This window comes from Amblyomma americanum, chromosome 4 (assembly GCF_052857255.1).
Source record: "Amblyomma americanum isolate KBUSLIRL-KWMA chromosome 4, ASM5285725v1, whole genome shotgun sequence".
NCBI lineage: Eukaryota > Metazoa > Arthropoda > Arachnida > Ixodida > Ixodidae > Amblyomma > Amblyomma americanum.
In genome coordinates, this window is record NC_135500.1 from 51,530,036 (window position 1) to 51,549,692 (window position 19,657).

General features: G+C 45.5%; 2 protein-coding genes across 3 annotated transcripts in view; one reads left to right on the forward strand and one right to left on the reverse strand.

The window, feature by feature from the left end:
• LOC144127947 (putative 4-coumarate--CoA ligase 1) overlaps positions 1–19,657 on the forward strand; it is a 160,479-nt gene that overhangs the window by 57,495 nt on the left and 83,327 nt on the right. For both annotated transcript variants that reach the window (XM_077660962.1, XM_077660963.1), the window contains 2 exons: positions 1,841–2,042; positions 12,467–12,570. In XM_077660962.1, coding sequence (XP_077517088.1) covers positions 1,841–2,042; positions 12,467–12,570 — 306 coding nt within the window. The remainder of the gene's footprint in view (positions 1–1,840; positions 2,043–12,466; positions 12,571–19,657) is intronic.
• On the reverse strand, positions 9,486–11,403 carry LOC144127650 (uncharacterized). Its single transcript, XM_077660602.1, has 3 exons — positions 11,383–11,403; positions 9,985–10,267; positions 9,486–9,823 (listed from the first exon to the last, which is right to left on the reverse strand). The coding sequence occupies exons 1-3, from the start codon at positions 11,401–11,403 to the stop codon at positions 9,486–9,488; spliced, it is 642 nt and encodes a 213-aa protein (XP_077516728.1).

Consider the following 19,657-nt stretch of genomic DNA (forward strand, 5'->3'; position numbering starts at 1 on the left):
GTTGCTTGTTTTCTTTGTAATGATCAATAAGGCATTAGGATACGAAAGTCGGCACGTCGTGTTCGCCTACGATAATATAGAAAGGAAGTTCTTCTCTCGTGTTTCAGTCTCAGTTTGAGAACATCAATGCTGTATGTGACAAGTGTGAAATATTTAGTTCATGTGAGGCATTAAGGAACCTGCGATATAACTGCTGATGCGTCGTTTGTTGTCATTCCAGCTCTGGAAGCAGGCTGGTGTAAGCGTCATAGTGACTTAAAAAATTGGTAATTGTACCAAAGATTTTTTCGTGCATCACATGACATGATCGTTTCCGGCACGCCACGGTGATATTTCGGCTGCTGAAACCGAAGCAGTATTAAGAAGAATGCAGGCAAAAATTATTTAGTGGCCATAGGGGTAACCACTGGGTTATTCGGGTAAGCTAACGCCTAACGCATAATTTAAAAGAAAAAAGTATGCAACCAAAAATTTTGTGTCTAAACTCCTTTATTTGAGGTTACAATATCTATTCTGCACCGTATATATTGGTTATTTGGCAGCTCATAAAACCTCATATAGCTCATGCTTGCAGTCCCTGATCAAATCTTACATGGTGCTGCATACTACAAGTCACCGCGTAAACTTCAGCTCTTCAGTTTTTGCAGTGGTGTCCAAAACTATGAAGCGTGCTTAAAAGGCGACCTTGTGCAACGACATAATGTGGCAGCATAAAGGCCTTCTAGACCGCAGAATCATGATATGTACAAGTGCAAAAATGTATCAAGTAACTGCATTATCTGTGTAGACTTATCGTTAAAGCACTCCACACCCAGGCGTAATGTTGAACCATAGGAATGTACTTGCTTGATATTTGTCTTTAATAGGACATAAACAATTTCAGTTTGTGTTAAGGATGCCTATTCCTATTGTCTTAGAAGACAGTTTAGAATGATTCTCCAGCATAACGGACGAAAAAGAAGTGATGCACTCAGCTCTCTGTCCACTTCTTTTAAAAATAAGGAGAAGAAGAACACGTGACCAGAGTGACGATCTCCGGGCATCTCCCATTTCAGCTGCGGAACCCGTTGAACTGAAGCACAAACACGAGGAAGAAGACGTCAACAGACACACACTGCCTCTCGATAACTGCACGCAGACGGGTGGAAATGATAAAAACAGACGGAACTTCGTGAGGCTTACTTATATCCCTAAAAAAATTACGTGAAAAGACTAGCGTACATATTCACAAAATATGAATATGCAATGCTCAACCTGTGATGCGTTTATATTGTTTTGATGAAGACGCCCGAAAGATGTTGTTGAGGAAGTCAGAATGTATTCTTGTCACCAACAGAAGCCACCAACTGCTGTCGTGCTCAAGGGGCGTTTTTTTTTTCATGAATTCTTGTTCAAAACATTTATTAGGCGCACATAGTGCCATGAACCCTAAGAGCAGGACTTGCTGCAATCCAAATTTGGTACCTGGGCGGCAAATGATGATGCAACCTACCGTCCGGAATAAAAAAAGGTGTTGAGGAAACAAAAGCAATATACCGCGTTTGTAATGCATTAGCGATAAACAATTTTCCTAATCGAATTTGATTCCATGCATAGACCACTCCCTCCGACTGACCGTAATGAGGAGCGGGTGTCAAGGGTCGCCAATAAACCACATCAAGCTCTCGTAAAACTTTTGAGCATCGACGGACATGTGCCTTGTGCATTTAGTTATTTCTCGCATCTCAAGTGATGTGCTCAGGTTTTTCGTTGTAACATTTTGTCGTCACTGGGACGCCCATCGTCCAGCTTTAGTAAGGACATTCTCACGCCTCTGAAACCACACTATTACTGTTTGCAGGTGGACGACGTGACCAGCTTCACTCGCGCGGAGGTGCTGGCGCGCATGCAGCGTTACGCCGTTGGTTTCCGGCAACATGGCGTCCTCCCGGGTGACCGGATGTGCGTGCATTTGAAGAACAGCGTGGAAAACCTCATAGCCATCTGCGGATGCATTCTCTCAGGAGCGACCATTGTCCTAGCTAAGACATCGCTCTCTGAAGGTAAGACGCCGTGATATGAAGGAGGAAACTGGGCATTCGTGTAGCCGAGCTAAGCCGATCAGGGCGCAGCACGTTCTTGTAATTTTATTTATTTGTTTATTTATTTATGTACTCTGAACACCTGAGGGGCATTACAGAGAGGAGGGTGACAAAAAATCATAGGCGCATATCTTGAAAATGACTGCATTACTTATGATAGCGATGCAAGCAGAGAGATGGTTCCGCTCGTACAGGTGCGAAGAATAAAAGAATTCAGACGAGTATCGGTGCAGCATGGCGGAACCCTTGCCTTAAAGCGATGACGTGGGATGACACGTAGGATGCAGAAGCAAGCAATTGCTGTTTAGGAGTGATGTTATCGTAAATCTTACGATACAGACAAATTCGAAAGTATTTTCTCCGGACAACACGGACAGGAAGAATAAGGGCAATTTTCAATGCAGATACACAAGCTGCTCTTGAGTAGTAAGACAGAATAAAGCGGCCGGCGCAGTTCTGAATGGATTCAACAGTTTCTGTAAGGATAAGATGATCGTGGTCCCAAACTGACCGTGCGTATTCCAGTTTACACCTTATTATACCTTTATAGGGGTTGAATGTTGCAGGCACGGCAGCGTAGGAGAAACGACCGCGAAGGAATCCAAGCATGCGAATAGCTTTATTTGATTCAAAGATAACATGTATTTTCCATGAAAGATTATTTGTTATGCGAACGCCTCGGCATTTATACTATGTTACTGACATTACCTAAGAACTACCAAGGAAATGGGCGATGGTTTGATCAAGCAGACTGCGGGAGACTAGCATGTGTTTATACTTAGTAACCTTAAGCCTCATGAGCAATCCGTACACCAGGAAAATATTGATTTTCATGTTGTAAAGCAACACTTTTCAGAGAGGCCAGAAATAACGCTGTAGATCATACAATCGTCAGAAAAAAATTTTATATGGGAAGTTGCTTCAGAAGATAGGTCATTAATAAAAATGAGGTAGAAAAGGGGCCATAAATCTAGTAGTAGACGAGTCATGGCTGTTAACTGAGACATACTGAAAACGATTACACGCAAAACATTTGATCGGTACAGTAAGCATTGAGTTTAAGAGAGAGTAAATCGTGAGAAACAGTGTCAAGTACTTTGGCGAAATCATAGAAGATGCGGTCCGTTACGTTTCCGTTGTCCATTGCCCGGAACAAATAATTTGTGAAAGACACCCGGTGCGTACCACATTAAAACGATTTTCTTAAACCATGTTGAAATGATATGAAAAATGAGCCAGTTTCTAGAAAAGGCACAAAATGTACGTAGATGACGTGTTTAAGGAGCTTACATAGAACACTGGTCAACAAAATAGGCCTGAAATTGAAAGGTTAATGAGTAGTTCCTTATTTTTGCAGCGCAACCGCCTTCCCTACATTTCATTCACTTAGGATACAGCCATACTGGAAGGATTGGGCATATATTTCAGTCAAAATCAATGATGAGTACGTAGGTGTAAGTTTCATAAATTTGATATTAATGCCGTGAATGCCTGAACAGGAAGTAAACTGTTGTTTTTCAATCAGGGAGGCTATGCCAAAAGAATCAATAGTGACAGCATACATTAGAACAAATTCGCAATGGCGAACAAGGAGGTGACTTATATTCGAAGCCGTTGAAAAACACAACGCAAATACCTCATTCAGAGTTTTACAGCAGTAATCACCATTTATACTGTTATTGCGTTGATCGTGAAATACAGTATTAGTTTTGTTATTACTGGCAACATTAGACAACGTTTTTGCATTATATTTGATGATGGACGGTAAGGTTCCACTGGTAAAACTCATGTTTACTCTCCATGATGGCTTCCTCTACACTGCATTAGCAGTAAGGTATGCATCCGAACTATCAGATGTCTATGCTATCTCAGCTCGCCGAAACACTCATCGTTTTGTTTAGCAGACGTTTTGAACGTGGAGTTACCGAGGGAGCATTAGAGGTTAATTATAGACGTAAAGTTCAACCAAACTCTACTCTATTGTATGCGTAGTATACGTTGAACTGAAGTGTATGCGTAGAGTTGAAGTGAACAGAAACTCGTCGCGAAAACAATGTACTCTAGATTTGGAAGATTCACCTCACGCAGAGGTACTGACAAAAAAGTTGAAGCAAATGTCGCTCGGAAGAAGCGCGAAATTCAGCGACGTCTGGAGCACAACGGCAGTATATCTTTTTAGCGGCAAGAAGATCGTTTAGCGGCAACAAGATCGTAATGCCTTAAGGTCCTTCTGGGAAACACACAAATATAACGAACTTGGTTGTGCCGCAAATGCTTGCGAAATGCCCTTGTGCTCCTGCTGCTTTTCTTGCTTCCGGTGACCCCTTGCTGAGGCTTGTACGGAAGGCGCTGTGCAGTCTTGACGCTTGACGCTGCCGCCTGCCGTTCCTGCACGTGCTTTTTTTATTGAATTTTTATGCTGACACGAAGCTTTACTATGCTTGTTTCTTTTTGTTCAAAGCAGCCGTCACGCTTATAGTTACCTTGGGATGCAGAATGAGACACGATATCTCTGGAATAATCAAATCCACTCTAAGCTGCTTCTACGTTGCATGAGATTATCGTTGATGTACTGACGCTTCATACGCTTCAGTCCTAAGACCGCAATATTTGAGCAGTTTCTGTGAAAGTTTTTTCTTGCCAAAAAGATGCGAATAAGCTTTGAAAAATGTGGCCGTTCAAGAACACAAACACAAAAACACAAAGCATGCGCGAATTGCTTACGAGCCAGGACCTCCTGCTTGCGTTGTTCTTCGTAGCTCCAGCAGAGGAGAGACCGCAGCGATGGCCTAGTGGTTTGAGCATCGGCCTTGCATGCGGGAGGTGCGGGGTTCGATCCCCAGTTCCGCCGGGTACCCACCGGTGATACAATGGGTACAAGCTTTCCCCTGCCTGACGCTCGGCTTCTTTGGGGTGAAATGCTTGGGAAATGGGTCTTTGACCCCTCCTTGTGAAATGAAAACCTTGTGCCATGGCGCTCTTTGGCAAAGCTGCCCTTGCGCCATGAAAATTCATCATCATTCATTCCAACAGAGGAGACTTCAGTAAGGGCGGGCAGGTTGCGCGGCAGCCACATTTGAATTCTTCCATTACAGATACCTTTTAAACGTGTCTTAACTTGTCGGCTTCCTACATCTGCCGTTTCATCCGCATACAGAGGTACGTAACAAACATAACAGCTTAAATTCTGACGTAGAATTCGGGACGTAGAAGAAGGACACAAGCAGGGACACGCTGTGTTGTGTCCCTGTCTGTGTCCTTCTTCTACGTCCCGTTCGTTGCGCTGTAGTTATGTAAATTTGTGTTGTGTCCCTGCCTGTGTCCTTCTTCTACTTCCCATTCGTTGCGCTGTAGTTATGGAAATTCTGACCGGCCTGCTTCGAACTCACGTGTTAAGCGTGTAGCTCTCCGATGGCAGAATGACAGAAGAATTCGGTGAAGTTCTTAAAAGCGGACGTCACTGGATGCGCGATTCGTGCCTGATGTTTTAGGCGCGATTAGGAGGCCACGGCGGACAAGTAAAAGATCACGTCGTTTAGCTTCTTCGTGTCGCCCTGCTAGCTACAAGGGCTCACATGCTCGAGATACGTGAGCTAGTCGTCTACACCGCTCTTATCCGCAACGCAGAACGGGAAGGGGACCCACTGGCGATAAAGCCGGCGCAGGTGACCGCGGGGCTCACTTGGACGCGCTGCTCGCCGGTTCCCTCAAGGATCGCTGGCGTCAGTAGTGTGCGACTGCGGAGTACTAGGGCGGGGGTTGATGCAGTCATTGTCTTTTTTGAAGCTCTCACACTGGGAGGCTAAACGAACTCTTACAAAGAGTAAAACAGCACTAAATTTGACACAAACCACACAGAAAGACAGACAGGACGGGCGCTGTCTGTCTTTCTGTGTGGCTTGTGTCAAGTTTAGCGCTGTTTTCACCTTTGTTAGACAATGTCCCACCAATTAGCCCAGCAAGAGGTGTTGTAAGGCAACCTGTTTTACAGACCAAACTTTAGTTAAATAATTCACACTGAACAATTGTTCGTCGGCGCATAAAATGCGGCGATATTTGATAGTTTTTAGGGGCGACAAACTCTGAGGGGTTGCAAACTGAGAAAGTCACGTGTATAATAATATTAATAATAATATTTTTTATTTTCTCATTCCAATACAAATGCGGGCCTGCCAAAGCCTTAGAAGGCTTGAGTGGCAGCTCCCGGCAGCAGACGGCACAAAACTCATGCACCGAGCACACAAACAAAAACAAAAAACGGGGGAGGGGGTGAAAAAATTAAAATGAATTCGAAAAGTGCGGACGCAAAAGATACACACAAGCAGAAAGAAAACAAACAAAGAAAACGAAGAAAAATGAAAAATCATAGTATCAAAACAGAATGCTGGAGTTAAGAACGTAATTTGTCAAGGCAAGCTTTCACTATTTTTTGGAGTTAACAGGAAACATTTCATTAGGTAACCGGTTGAGAACAGACGAAACATAATGTTTTCGCAGACGCTGGTCGTACCGGGTTCGCAATCTAGGCACGATAAAACGATCACGAGTTCGCAGATCTTTCACCGGAATATATGATGTACAAAAATCGCTTGTCCAAATATGCTTAAAAACTACTGATTCAGAAAAAAGGCGAGAGAAGTCAGGCATGTGTAATAGTTCAAAAACGCTACTACCTTCATTTCGCGCCTTACCATATAAAACTGATTTAAGGATATATTTCAAAATGCTGTTGACCTTCTTTCGCCAAAAGGCGGAACAGAAATAAAAGCAGCAAATACCATAACGTAACACACTGTAGGCTAAGACGTGTACAGTTTGCTTACGTACAAACATAAGGCAAAGGGTTTTTTAGAGTGCATCAAACAAGAAATTCTCCGAAGCTGAGAACAGACGAAAGACAGATGGGTATTCCAAGACATGTCGGAATCAAAGAATACACCTAAGTATTTGACCGTTGACACAGGTATAATTAAAGGGCATTTGCATGGGCACAATTTGTTCCGTGCAAACGAATATATACATCATTCGGAATTCTCTTTAAATAATTGTGAAAAAATACTATTTGAGTTTTTTTATTGTTAACATTAATTAAGTTATTGCTGAACCATTCCATAACCAGCTCGCTGTCGTGTTGGATGAGAGATAATGCTGTCTTAAAGTCATTATGTCTAGCAACTAAGAGTGTATCATCAGCATATTGAAAAACACGGCACCGTTTACAGACAGAGCTCAAGTCATTGACAAATTAAACAAAATAGGTGCAATTATAGATCCTTGAGGAACGCCGGATTTAATCTGCAGCAGTCCACTTCTAAATTTACTTACTGCAACGAGTTGTGAACGATTGGATAGTTAGTGCGCGAGAAGAGATAGAAAAGGAACCCTAAACCCATAATTGTGGAATTTATCTGCCAACACAACATGATTAAATGTGACAAACGCCTTGGACACATCCAAAAATAAAGCACAGGCAAATTTATTTTCTTCAGTGCAGCTGTTTAGAAGATCACATAGTTCATCAAGCGCGTTCAGCGTACCACGACCCTTAATAAACCCGAACTGATTGCCAGAGAACACGTCATGAGCTTGAAGAAAACTGACCATCACCGTCGCAATGTGTTTTTCTAAAACAAGCGCTATGCATGGTAGGATCGAAATACCACGATAATTTTCAACTTTATTTTTTACTCCAGTCTTATGGATAGGGATAACCACCGCCTTCTTCAAGCCCTCAGGTACAATTTGGGAGCCGATTATACCGTTGATAATCGCGAGCAGAACATGCTTTATTCGTTAAAAATTTCTGAAACGTGTATCCATTGAGATACCGTCCCACCCTGGAGACTTTCGCCTGCTGAAGCCAGAAAGAATGCAACGTAGATCGTCTTCAGTGCAAGGTGGCAGAAATGCTGATTCGAGCAAAGGTTGCATGCTGTGAGATGGAAGACTGAGAACTTTTGAATGCACAGCCAAACCAGCAGCCGAAAAAAAGGCATTGAACTCATCAACAAGTGTCAGAGATAATGCCCCAAAGTTACGGGAAATGGAATCAGCCACATTCCTAGGTGCACAGCCTCGTAAGCGATTAACAACATCCCAGGACTTGGCTGGCTTCCCTTTCGACGCCACAAACCTTGCTTGGAAATACTGACGTCTTTTTGATCGGAGTAATGCATTAGCCCTATTGCGGGCTGCCCTGTACAGTGCCCTCAATTGAGTGTTCTTACGCGGACACCTACAACAGGCCCAAGCCATTTCCCTTTCTGCAATAGCCGATAAAACGTCGTTGTTAATCCACGGAAGACCAGACTTTCTTTGCTTTATGAATATAGTTTTTTTACACGACTCCATCAACAGCGTAAAGGTTTCAATAAATGAATCGTAAAGCGCGCTTTCAGAAGTGCGAATTAGGAACAGATCCCAGTCGTATTTTTCTAGTACGGATTCAAGTCGAAGTCTGTCAATGACATCGATTGTGTCCAATTTATCTTGCTTCGGAGCCCTTAACCCAGCTTGTGGAAAAACATAACAGCCAACAAAGAAATGGTCCGACATTTTTTGTTCTGTGTGAAATGAACAGGATTCATTGTCTTCAAGGTGAACGTTCACGTGGTCCCAAGGCATGACGATACTAATTTACTACCAAACATTTAAACATGCGTGGGAAGGTTGATTGTGGCATCAATACCGGCATCGGCAAGAGTGTTTAAGTAATCGACAACCAATTGTTTTTTAGTTTTTAGAAGGTCAATATTAATGCCACCAATCATACAAATACGACCCTGTGGAAGGTCAGTTCTGCTCAGCTCTTCGATGAAATAGGCAGTATTTTGCTTCGGTGGACGATAAACAGCAATCACAGTTATGTCAAAATGTCCCTTCTGTATACAGACAGCTAATGATTCCGCAGTAGTGAAAGAAATAGAAGTAGCGGTCGAAACCCAACTGTCCTTGGCAAAAATCGCTATACCGCCCCCTAGCCCACAGTCACGAGTGACGAAAAAGCTAGAGTATCCCAAAATTAAAAATTGCTGCGAATGGTTATGTGAAATGTTAATCTCGGTCAAAACGAAAACATCAATGGAATCACTTAATACACCGACTATAAAGCAGAATTCGTCCCAGTGCTTCCGAAAGCTTCGCGTGTTCACATGAAGAACAGTAAAACAACTTTCAATAGTAGTAAGGAATGCGTCACGGAAGAGCCAAAAAATCACGAAATGAAAGCAAAACAGAAGACATGAGAAGAAAGGAGGCGATTAAGATAGCCTAAGTCAACACCGATAAGTCCGATAAATGCCTAACACGAATGGACGGATCCCCTTCCTTTTTACGCTAGTAAATGTGACCGTTCTTAACCAACACAAAATTGTAGGCCTTTGCCTTGGCTGCGGTACGTGAAGCCTAAAAACGTTCTCTGTTGCTTTTTGAAAGGTTCTCGGCGAAGAACAACTTGGAGTGTTCATTGCTTTTATCCAAGGATGGTAGCTTTGACCGAGCAAGCAGCCACTTATCTCGAATGCTGATGGCTGAAAATCTTACTAGAACGAGAGCAGGACCGTTCCTACGAGGGGCAAGCCTATGCACAGCCACCACCTGATCCTCTGAGAAGGAATCAATTGAAAGCTCAAAACTCAAATCCTTCAGGACTTCCATCAGGTTCTCATCCGGGTTTGTGGGCAGGCGATGTATCTCTAGGTTGGACATCCTGCTGTATTGTTCAGGAAGTACTTTGATTTGGGCTAGTTGGTTCATATCTTGAAAGAAGTTAGGACGGCGCTAAAACGACAAAGACAAAGAGGCGCCCGTCCTCTTGTGTTCGTGCCTCTTTGTCTTTGTCGTTTTAGCGCCGTCCTAACTTCTTTCAAGTATTGTTCAGATTCAGAGGCCTGAGAGGTGACACATGTTTCTAGGGGCTGCACCTGAGTGGTCAGCTCAGCAATGGTCTCATCTCGAGCCAGAGAACGAGCCAGAAGCGAGTCATAGTTTTCAGAAAGGCTATCAAGAGATGACTGAACCTCATTCACCACAGATTTCAGAACTTCGACTTCAGGTTTCAATGAAAGAAGTTCATCCAATTTTAGGTCTAACATAGAAATATAGTCTACCCAATCTTTGATCGACAGCAATACATCAAGTCTTTCGTTGATAGCAGCCAATTGCTCAGATGTGCTGGACGAATCAGCCTGGGAAGAAGTACCAACACGGCACTGCTTGCACCGCCATTTATCAAGTTTGCTCCCATAGAAGAGTAAGTAGTATCTGCAACCTCAGAGCAGTCCTGACCCAAATGATAGTGGCCAGAACAACTACAACATATCAGATATCTACAATTTGCAGCAAAGGGCATTAAGCAGTGAGCACAATCTCCCTCTGACATGATAAAACACTACACAGTTTGCAGTTGGCGGCAGAAATACAGAAAAAGAAAAAATTACACAATGGTTCTGCGTGACAGAGTGTTGTCAGTACATGGCCATAATGTGCCGCCAACTGCAACGACTATCTGGATTCCGAGGCTTTTTGTTGTCCGAGATGATCGATGTAGCGCCCCAAGCGGAAGCCCACCAAGCCACGTTGATGGGAACGGCCCCCTCGATTTCGCTGACACTTCTAGATGCTCCAGAGCGGGCGAAGGGATGCTCGCTGCGATCACAATCAGGACAATCTTGATCTTGAGGGGACACCGAAGTCAAACGATGCAATAGACCTGCGTGACAGAGTGTGGTCAGTACATTGCCATAATGTGCCGCCAACTGCAATGATTGTCCGGATTCCGAGGCTTTTTGTAGTCCGAGATGATCGATGTAGCGCCCCAAGCGGAAGCCCACTAAGCCACGTTGATGGGAACGGCCCCCTCGATTTCGCTGACACTTCTTGATGCGAAGAAAAGTGACAAGACTGGGGACATAGGACGGTCTCGATTAAAGATTCACAAGGAAAACTGGAACACTCTTGCATAGGTGTTTTTGCTGCTGTGGACGCGATAGGGCTAATGGCGATGAGATCAACTCAGGGTGCGAAGGAAACACGTCTCGCGAGAGAAATTCATTTTGCAGGTGAAGAAATAAGCCCTCCCGAAGGTCAAATTTTTTTCTCCAGTTGCCTTCGCTTGTGCTTATATTTTCAAATGCAGAACTTTGGTAATGGCAATCGCATGAAGAAACTTGAGAATTGCGAAGATATTGCCGCGAAGCTTTGTACTTTTTGCTTGCCCACGCAGAACGCCAACGGAAGTAGGCTTTATTATGGCGTTTCTGAAGCGAGATGCGTCCGATTTATCTCGTATAATCGCAGCCACACGCAGGTGGTGGTTCCACATTGTTCCATATTGTTGTAGTTTCTTTTGGAGAATTACCTCGAAGATTCCTTGCCAGCTTTAACGTATGAGCGCGGCCGAGAGCGCAAGGGATCCTGTTCGACGACAACCGAGCACGCTTGTTGCGGCCGCTGCCGCCGCCACCGAACGGCTCAGTTCTTTTTGAGTGCAAATATGCGCAATAAAATGTTTGAATTCTACGCCACTATGCTTCTTTCTTGCCCTCAGAGTTGTCGCCACCAAGTGACACTGAACCTTCCTTTTCGGCGATTTGCTTGTACCCTGTATTTCATTAGCCTGCACAATTAGCGTAGTTCTCTTTTCGTGCAGTCATAGTTATTGCGGTCCTCTCGCCCAGAAGATGAAGAAACATGTCCTTTAGGAAAGAACAGTAACTTCCCCGACCCCGGCGGACACAATTTTCTTTTATCTCGGTATGGTGCACAGCTTCTCGTGGTGAAATGCTTGGAAAGTGGGTCCTTCACCCGACATCGTGCGATTGTATGTGTTATCTAGGGCACTATTTCACAAAGCTGCGCTTCCAATAGCAAAATTAGGAAGTCATCATGACCGTTGGTACATAGTGTCACAAAATATCTGTGGTGTTTCGCAGACGTGCTGTACTGCCTGACCGTATGAATGTCACGTGCGGAGTTGCCAATAATCGGGTAAAAAACACTTAGTGTTTTGATTTCTCCAGTATTGCGACGAAAGTAGTCGTATGCGATAATGCCATGGCTGCAGAATATCTTGTGTTAACTTGGAGTTACATGCGGTGCGCTGGCTCAATTTATAATAGGCTATGACAAATTGTGTCCCTGTTTTGCCTAATCGAATCTTTTCCTCTACCGCACATGTGGGTCTTCAGGCCAATAGCAAAGTCTTATCTGAATTTCAGATTAAACGAGATCGAATTACATCAGCCTACTTATAGCAGATTTAGTTTTGCTACCGTGGTCCTTGCTGGCGATGTTCTTTTTCTGGCGTGAGCTTTGCTCAGGCAATACTTTAAGTAAAGCTTTTTTCGTGCAAGCTTTTTCATGCGCGACACAATGCTCCTGTGCAGGTGAGCTCCGCTACATTGCACAAGACAGTGACAGCGCGCATATCCTCTGCGACGAAGAGTACACTGAAAAAGTCCCCAAAGCTGTTGCTAATCTTCCCATGAAGGTAAGTGTTGGACAAATTTAAGGGCTGCAGTGAAGCTTAGCCACTCGTACAGGCAGCGAAATAATCTGTTAAGGCTTTTGTTGTTGCCTAAACTAAAGGTTAGTCAGAAGTCGAAATTATAAGCGCCAGAGTTTTGACAGCTCTGGCTTTCTGAGAACAGTGAGCTATTTAAATGTTTATTTCGTTTACTCTTACTTGATGGCAGAATCAGTGAGTGAGTTAGTAGAATTTTTTTTTTCAGTCTTTTTTTTTTTGCCGCGATGGCCGTTGCCCTGAGTTCAGAGGTTCAACGACTTGTACTGTCCGATCAGAGCAATTCAGCACCATACGAGCTATGGACTATTCTTGGAATTCGTTTCAGTGCGAGAGCACTCGAACGCTCACCAACACCGACCAAGAATCTTCTCACTTGGACCGTTCTTGCGCCTAGCAACCACAACGCCATGTCAAGTTAGAAGCAAAAAAAAAAAAACGCTTAACACACTGTTACCTAAAAATCTGCCCCTGCCACTCCCGAAATTTACCGCTCCTAACGCTATGATGAGCTGAAAATTGGCCTGTGCCACACCAATAATCGGCCTCCCCCCTCCCCCTCCCCGCTCCGAAATTTCACCGATTTGGACCAGAATCGATGTCCAACTATAATTGAGCGTGCTCGACAAGATGGTGACCTACAAATTTGGCCGGGGTCATTTCCAAAGTTTAGCTCGGGCCACCCTCGAAATTCGAACTACGCAGATTTGGACTAAAATCGATGTGTATCCATAACTGACCGCACCCAACATCATGGAGGCCTCCAAATTTGGCCTGGGCCACCTCCCCAAGTTGGACCTTTGCAGATTCAGAATAAAAACGATGTCTATCCATAACTGACAGCGCCCAACAGCATGGCGAACTCCAAATCTGACCCGGGCCAACCCCAAAATTTCATCCACCTACCATCGACATTAGGCCTCGGCAGATTTCTACCGTATTGATGTATAGCTGTAACTGACCACGCCCAACACAACGGTGGCCACAAAATTGGTGCCGGCACCCAAAAATATGGCCCGGGCTACACCAGAAATTTGGCCTGGGCCTATTTGGACCAAAATTAATTTTTAACCATAATTGAGCGTGCTCGATGCGATGGCGGCCGCTATGTTTGTCCCTGACGATTGCCAAATTTTGATCTGGGCGATTTGGGAAAGCTTTGGCACCATAATAGGTTTAACGAAGTTAACACCCCGGTCATTTTTTTTGTAGCTGCAGGGTTTCAGTATTGTTGTGCTCGGCGTGTGCGTTTGCCATTTTGGGTAATGTTGAACAAATGAGAGTGATAAGGTGTGGTAGAGTTGAACTCAAGAAAAAAGCGGTTTTTCTCTCGGCCTATCCTCATGAACGTGCTAGCGTGAGTAGCGTAACAATGTAAAAAGGGGACTTTATTTTTTAATTTTCCCATCCCTGCGTTGTCACTAAGAATAAGCTATCCGAAAATATGATTGCAAAAATATATCGATGCTTGATCACGTTTTGACATTTGCTGTGTGCCGTAAAACAAGGCATGGCGTGCCAATTCCAAATACAAGTCTTTAAAGCACCACGTGAGGTTTGTTTTCATTTTGTAACAGTAGTTCACCCTTGTCATCATATGGCACAAAAAACACAATTCTTTTCGTTTTTTTAATACCTTGCTCGTTTAGAAATTATGCATAAAATTATCCCTCATGTTCAGCCTTGTCCGACTGTTTTGTGAAGTGCATAAGACCTCGTATTTGTGAACAATAAAACTTCTCTTATGCTGTTCCAGGATGTTTCGAAAAAAAAGAATGAGCGATTATTACCGTCATTCTAATGTGCGGTTACAATTTGCAAGCACTCATCTAAGATGTAAAACAAAACCAAATGTTCTCTGGTACTATTTAATCTTATAGACAAAGGAAGTTAATCAGAGCAGTATAAACATACTCCATCGTTTTGTGCGCCCACTTTATCGCGTAAAAAGTGAGCGCATAGCGCGGCATAATGACACCGGAGACCACTATGCCCGCCAAACAGCCTTGAGCGAGAAGGCATTAAAACTGGCATTTACAATGATTCCTTCGGCGCTAACTTCATCACCATTCGTGCTGCTTTTCAACGCAGAGATTGAGTTCGAGCCGACTTCTCGAATAAAAAAGGGGCCCCTGCGTCTCATGTTTTTAAGATGATTTTAGGTGCGTCAGTAGAAAATGAATTTAGGTTCGATTTTCAGTAAACTAAGGCAAAGAGAAAAGTCGTGCAGAAATCGCCAAGAACGTGAAGTTGCACATAAGACTGAGCAGGATGCATTACCGCCTCAAAATATATAAAACTCTTCTGTCCGCAAGATATCGAGCAGAAAGAAATTCACTACACAGAAGACCCAAGCGGAATTCGGAACAGTACTGACGCAGACAAAGAAGCGTTGTTCTTAGACTTCTCAGAACACTCCATAACTTCTGCCACATGAACATGTGTTGTGTGCACCAACGGCAGTTTTTTCGATATGAAAAAGCTTTTCCGAAGGGGACCATAAGTGGTGTGCACACAAATTCGTCGGGTTATTTTCGAACGCGGAGCGTCCACTGTGGTGCGTCGGTCAGCGGAGCGATGCACGTGCCAGCTTAGCGGTTTGCGTGTGCGCGTACAAAGGTGTCTGCGAGGCAACGGCGACAAAGAACGTGGTGAGCACGAGGAGCGCAGGGCTGACGTGCCAGAAAACCGAGATTTGAAGAGGGACAGCGCAGCGGAGGTGGTGTCATTCAAGCGTGGACGTGGTAGCTGTCGGACGTTGGATCCGTGCTGCCGTGACCTCCCTTGGATCACCGGCGTAAACTTCCTGCATTCTTTGCAAATGTGGAGGTGGCAGCCGATGGACTGAGGGTCCGTGCTGCCTAAAGGCACACTTGAATAGCCTGCTTTAAGCCTTTGGCGTTTCGTGACGCCGTCGACGAGACCTGGCTACGGTTTTTCCTGCTGCTGGCAAGTTCTTCGGGCTCTTGACGGGAGACTACCGGCGTCTTCCTGTGTTCCTCTCCGCTCCTACTACCGCCTGGCTTCCTTCTGCCGCACCCTTGGGGGCATTGCCGGCGACGCGTCGCACTACATCGACCCGCGTTCGCCCTGTCTTCAAGGTATCGCCGCTTCACCTGGGACGTTCAGTACCTGGTGAACTCTTTTCTTTTATTCTGTAGTGTAGTACGCTTGTTGAGTGTGTGTTTTTCTTGTCGGTGGAAGCGTTTCTTGTTGGCCGCCTTTCCTTTAAATTATCAATCAGGCATCATTTCGTTTTGTTTGATCTTCTTGTTCTCTTGTTCGAACCTGCAGGCGATAGCTTTCCCCTTCGGAAAGTCGGGGACGCGCTACGAATTCGCAAGTGTTCTAAGTGGTACAGAGCACTTGTTAGGAGCTAAATCGTTGTCAATGTTTTATGGAATTGTCGCGAGTTCTGCCAACGAATTATTAAATGAACTACCACTTGCCGCGATGGGCAGGTTGTTCAGCTTGGATGGACCGGACAAAACGACAACGGCGCAATCGACGAGTGGGGGCCCTAGTACCAGCACACCGAAAGGGCAGTTTCGTTGCGTTCTAGTGTGTTGGGACAAGATCCATCGCTAGCGATAAAGGCCTCCTCTATCTCGGATGGAGTCTCCAGGTGCCAACTGCCACCTACTACGGTTGGCAGGTCGAGTGCACTAGCGGTAGGTGAGTCACTAGCGAAAAAGCCCTTTGTGTCCACCACATGCCAGCTGCCACACCGTCCGTGGTTGACAAGTGCAAAGTGCAGAGAGGAAAATGTCCCTCTTCGCTCTCAGAGGAGATGGAGGACAAAGAGGGTGACAGGCGACGACGGGCTGTGGGTGACAAAGTGGCAGCAGCGGAATCCACCCCTTTCTTTTTGTGCTAGGTGGGTCAAAAGCGGAAAATGCCCTTGTGCGTCATGTTGAAGGTGGAAAACCGATTAGGCAGCAGCTGCAACTACGTTGGAAGGATGAGACCCGTATACACCCGCCGCAGCTAAGTGCAACGGAGGGTAGTGTGCCTGCTGCGGCCTAGTGAAAGGAGGCAAACCGGTTTTGTGGTAGCTGTAGCCGATAGAAAGGCAGAAACCACGTCAGCCCAGCTGCCGCTTATATTTTCTGTAAAGCCGCCATAAGTAAGGGGGCGAAGCGTCCATACCTATCTTGCTAGCACACCCACGTCGCATTTAGTTTCACGAAGTAAATCTGGATTGAATTTTTGTTATTCTTGGTTGGGCAAAAGAGATGCAAGCAGTAGGACTGAGATTACCCATCAGGGCTCCTATCACCCCTACCGTTCCTCGCAGTGTTTTTTTTTTTTACCAACCAACTTTCCACCTTGGTGGCCGTACCTTCGAGGCTGCTTTACCATTTCCAACAAGGTATGGTACTACCAAGTTATTATCACGGGTCTTGAATCACTTATTGTATTCTTACCTCCTAGAATAAACAGCTAACATCCTGGCCACCGGCTAGGAATGACTAGTGCAATGCCCTGAGGCCCTGAATACTATACCTCGCACCCAGGACTTTTCACTCCTCCAGAAGCGACGAGCCTCTCTGTTTTAAAAAAAAACTGAACAATATCCACTGAATATGCAAGTCAACGCTGGCTTTAACTATTTTCCGGCTTCGTCGTTTCGAATTCTGAGATCAGTGCGCTGCATATGTTGATTAAATATACTTTCTCGCCTGGATGCGACACAGTTTCCTTGTTTTTCAAGTGAATGTACCGCGTTCTTTCTGTGACGCTTTTGCCGTCAAAGTAAAAGAGGTGCAGCGAAGACCGAAGGGAGGAGAGCATCGAGAGCTGTGTCAATCCTGCAAAAAGGAAGCGCAGGTAACATCTTCCTGCTAAGCTGTGTATTGAAAGAAATCCGAATCCCCGATCACGTAAACAAGACAACTTTGCGTAGCGCGCCCCAATATTCCTTAATTAAAGCTTTGTTGGAGCTGTTGGCCTATTGTACCCGATAGCCAGCTCAATTCTCAAGCTCGTCATGCTACAGTGGTTGCAGCTGCATGTAGCGCCGACTGCCTCCCCTGTGCACTTAATTAGCACCCTAAAAGGAACTATATTATTTTCGAGGGACACTGGTAGTGTTGATATGCTTGGGTATCGGGACCGAGGTCTTCACCGCATGACGATGAACTCTGCAGACGACGGAGGGAAGCGTTCAGGAGGGTTGGTAAACTTAAAGATTTATTTACATATTTACAACAGAAGCAGGGAGACCAAAAGTCAGAGATGAAGTGCCGTGAAACCAGCCAAATCGCGGCTTAAATACAGTGGATATTCCCTAGGCACCTAGCTAGGGAAACCGGTGGCTGATCAAGCGTCCAATGGGCAGACACACTCTTCATAGTCTCTTCCCTAACCTCGTGACCGCTCCGCCCTCACAAACACGTGCACAGGCGATAAGGAATCCTGGCGCCTTGAGGTCCTGGAATGTGGTTTCTGACGGGTTGACCAGGTGCATAAGGTCGTTGGCTTTGCAGGCGGTGATCCCCTCCGTGGGGAAGATGCGTCCTGACGGCCCCGGGAATTCCAGAGGGTAAGATGAATCAGCCGTGTCCGCCCCCGCTTTGTCTGGCCGCGCCGGTGCAAGCGAGCGAGGAGGGTCCGGCGCGTTTGTTCAAGTCTTTCTGCCGGTCCACGTGAGGGCGCAGTTCGGGAGAAATGCCGCATTCCATACTCCGGACGAAGGGATGAGAGGCCTTTCGTCACAGCTCACCTTCGCCAGGAGCCGTTCCTAATCCTCTTCTCAAAACGACAGCACCTTTGGTCAAACATAGTTCGATGGCGCCTGCCGGGCTCGTCTGTTCCCGCTGTCGGGGCCTCCGATCACAACAGTGTTAACATGCGAAGACTTCTTATCAAAAGAAAGAGAGCAATCTTCCCTCGTTAGCCTCAAGAAACGCGTGACACTGGTAACGCACATAGGCATCTATATAAGAGACAAACGGTACCACTCGCTGCCACAACGCGAGTGGAATGTGATGATAGTATTGCCTTGGGGGAAATTATCGCGCCTTACGATGAGTCAGCCCAGCTTCGGATAACTGCTTTTTTACAGGTTGAATGACAACTCTGCTTGCCCCTTCTGCTTCACTGCTTTATGACATCGGGTTACGCTTCCGTTCTATCTTGAGGTTGCGGTTTTTGTAAATCATTCATTCATTATTTCATTATTTACCATTCTCAGGGATGGAGGAAGCCGAGGTAAAAGCTGCATGCAAGGACCTTGAGGAAACCTCGACTCCCGTACAAGCAACAGCACCGGAAGGCATACACACACTATATGGAGCACTTTAACAGTGTGACAGATCATAATGGGTATTGCCACCACGTGGCCCCAGGTTGTGCCAAATGACAAAGAGGTGAAGGTTTTTTCCAGCGTGACCTGGGGGCTTTTCTGATAACGTTGCTGGTGAACGGTGTCTCAGTGTCTCAGTCCTTGGTTTCGTGATATAATTTTGGTTGAGGTGCTAGGTTTTTCCTGGCATATGTCACACACTCCTCCTCGAAACCCGGACCTTGCGCCTCTTTTTGGTCTGTGTGCCTACTACCGTCGCGTCATCACCGATTTCTCACAGATTCGCGGTTTCCTGGCTTGTTTAACGTGTTACGATACCCCGTTCGTCTGGCCTACAGTGCAACGGGAGGGTTTCACCTATCTACGCCGACGCCTCTACACAAGCCGTGCTCTTGCTGATTTTGATGAGGACGCTGCCACTGAGATCCAAACCGACGCCAGCAACATCGCCTGGGTGCTGCTCTAGTGCAACACTAAGATGGTGCGGAACGAGTGATTGCGTATTCGAGCCGCGTTTTCTCTCGCGTTGAAATCAACTATTATACCCCAGAAAAGGAGTGTCTCGCCGTTGTGTAGGCCACGATGAAATATCGACCTTACCTCTACGGCCGTCATTTCAAAGTCGTGACAGACCAACATTTTTTGTACTGGCCAATCCACGGGACCCATCAGGCCGCCTTGGGAGGTGGAGCCTCCGCCTCCAGGAATTTGATTACACCATTGCGTATAAATCTGCACGCAAGATCC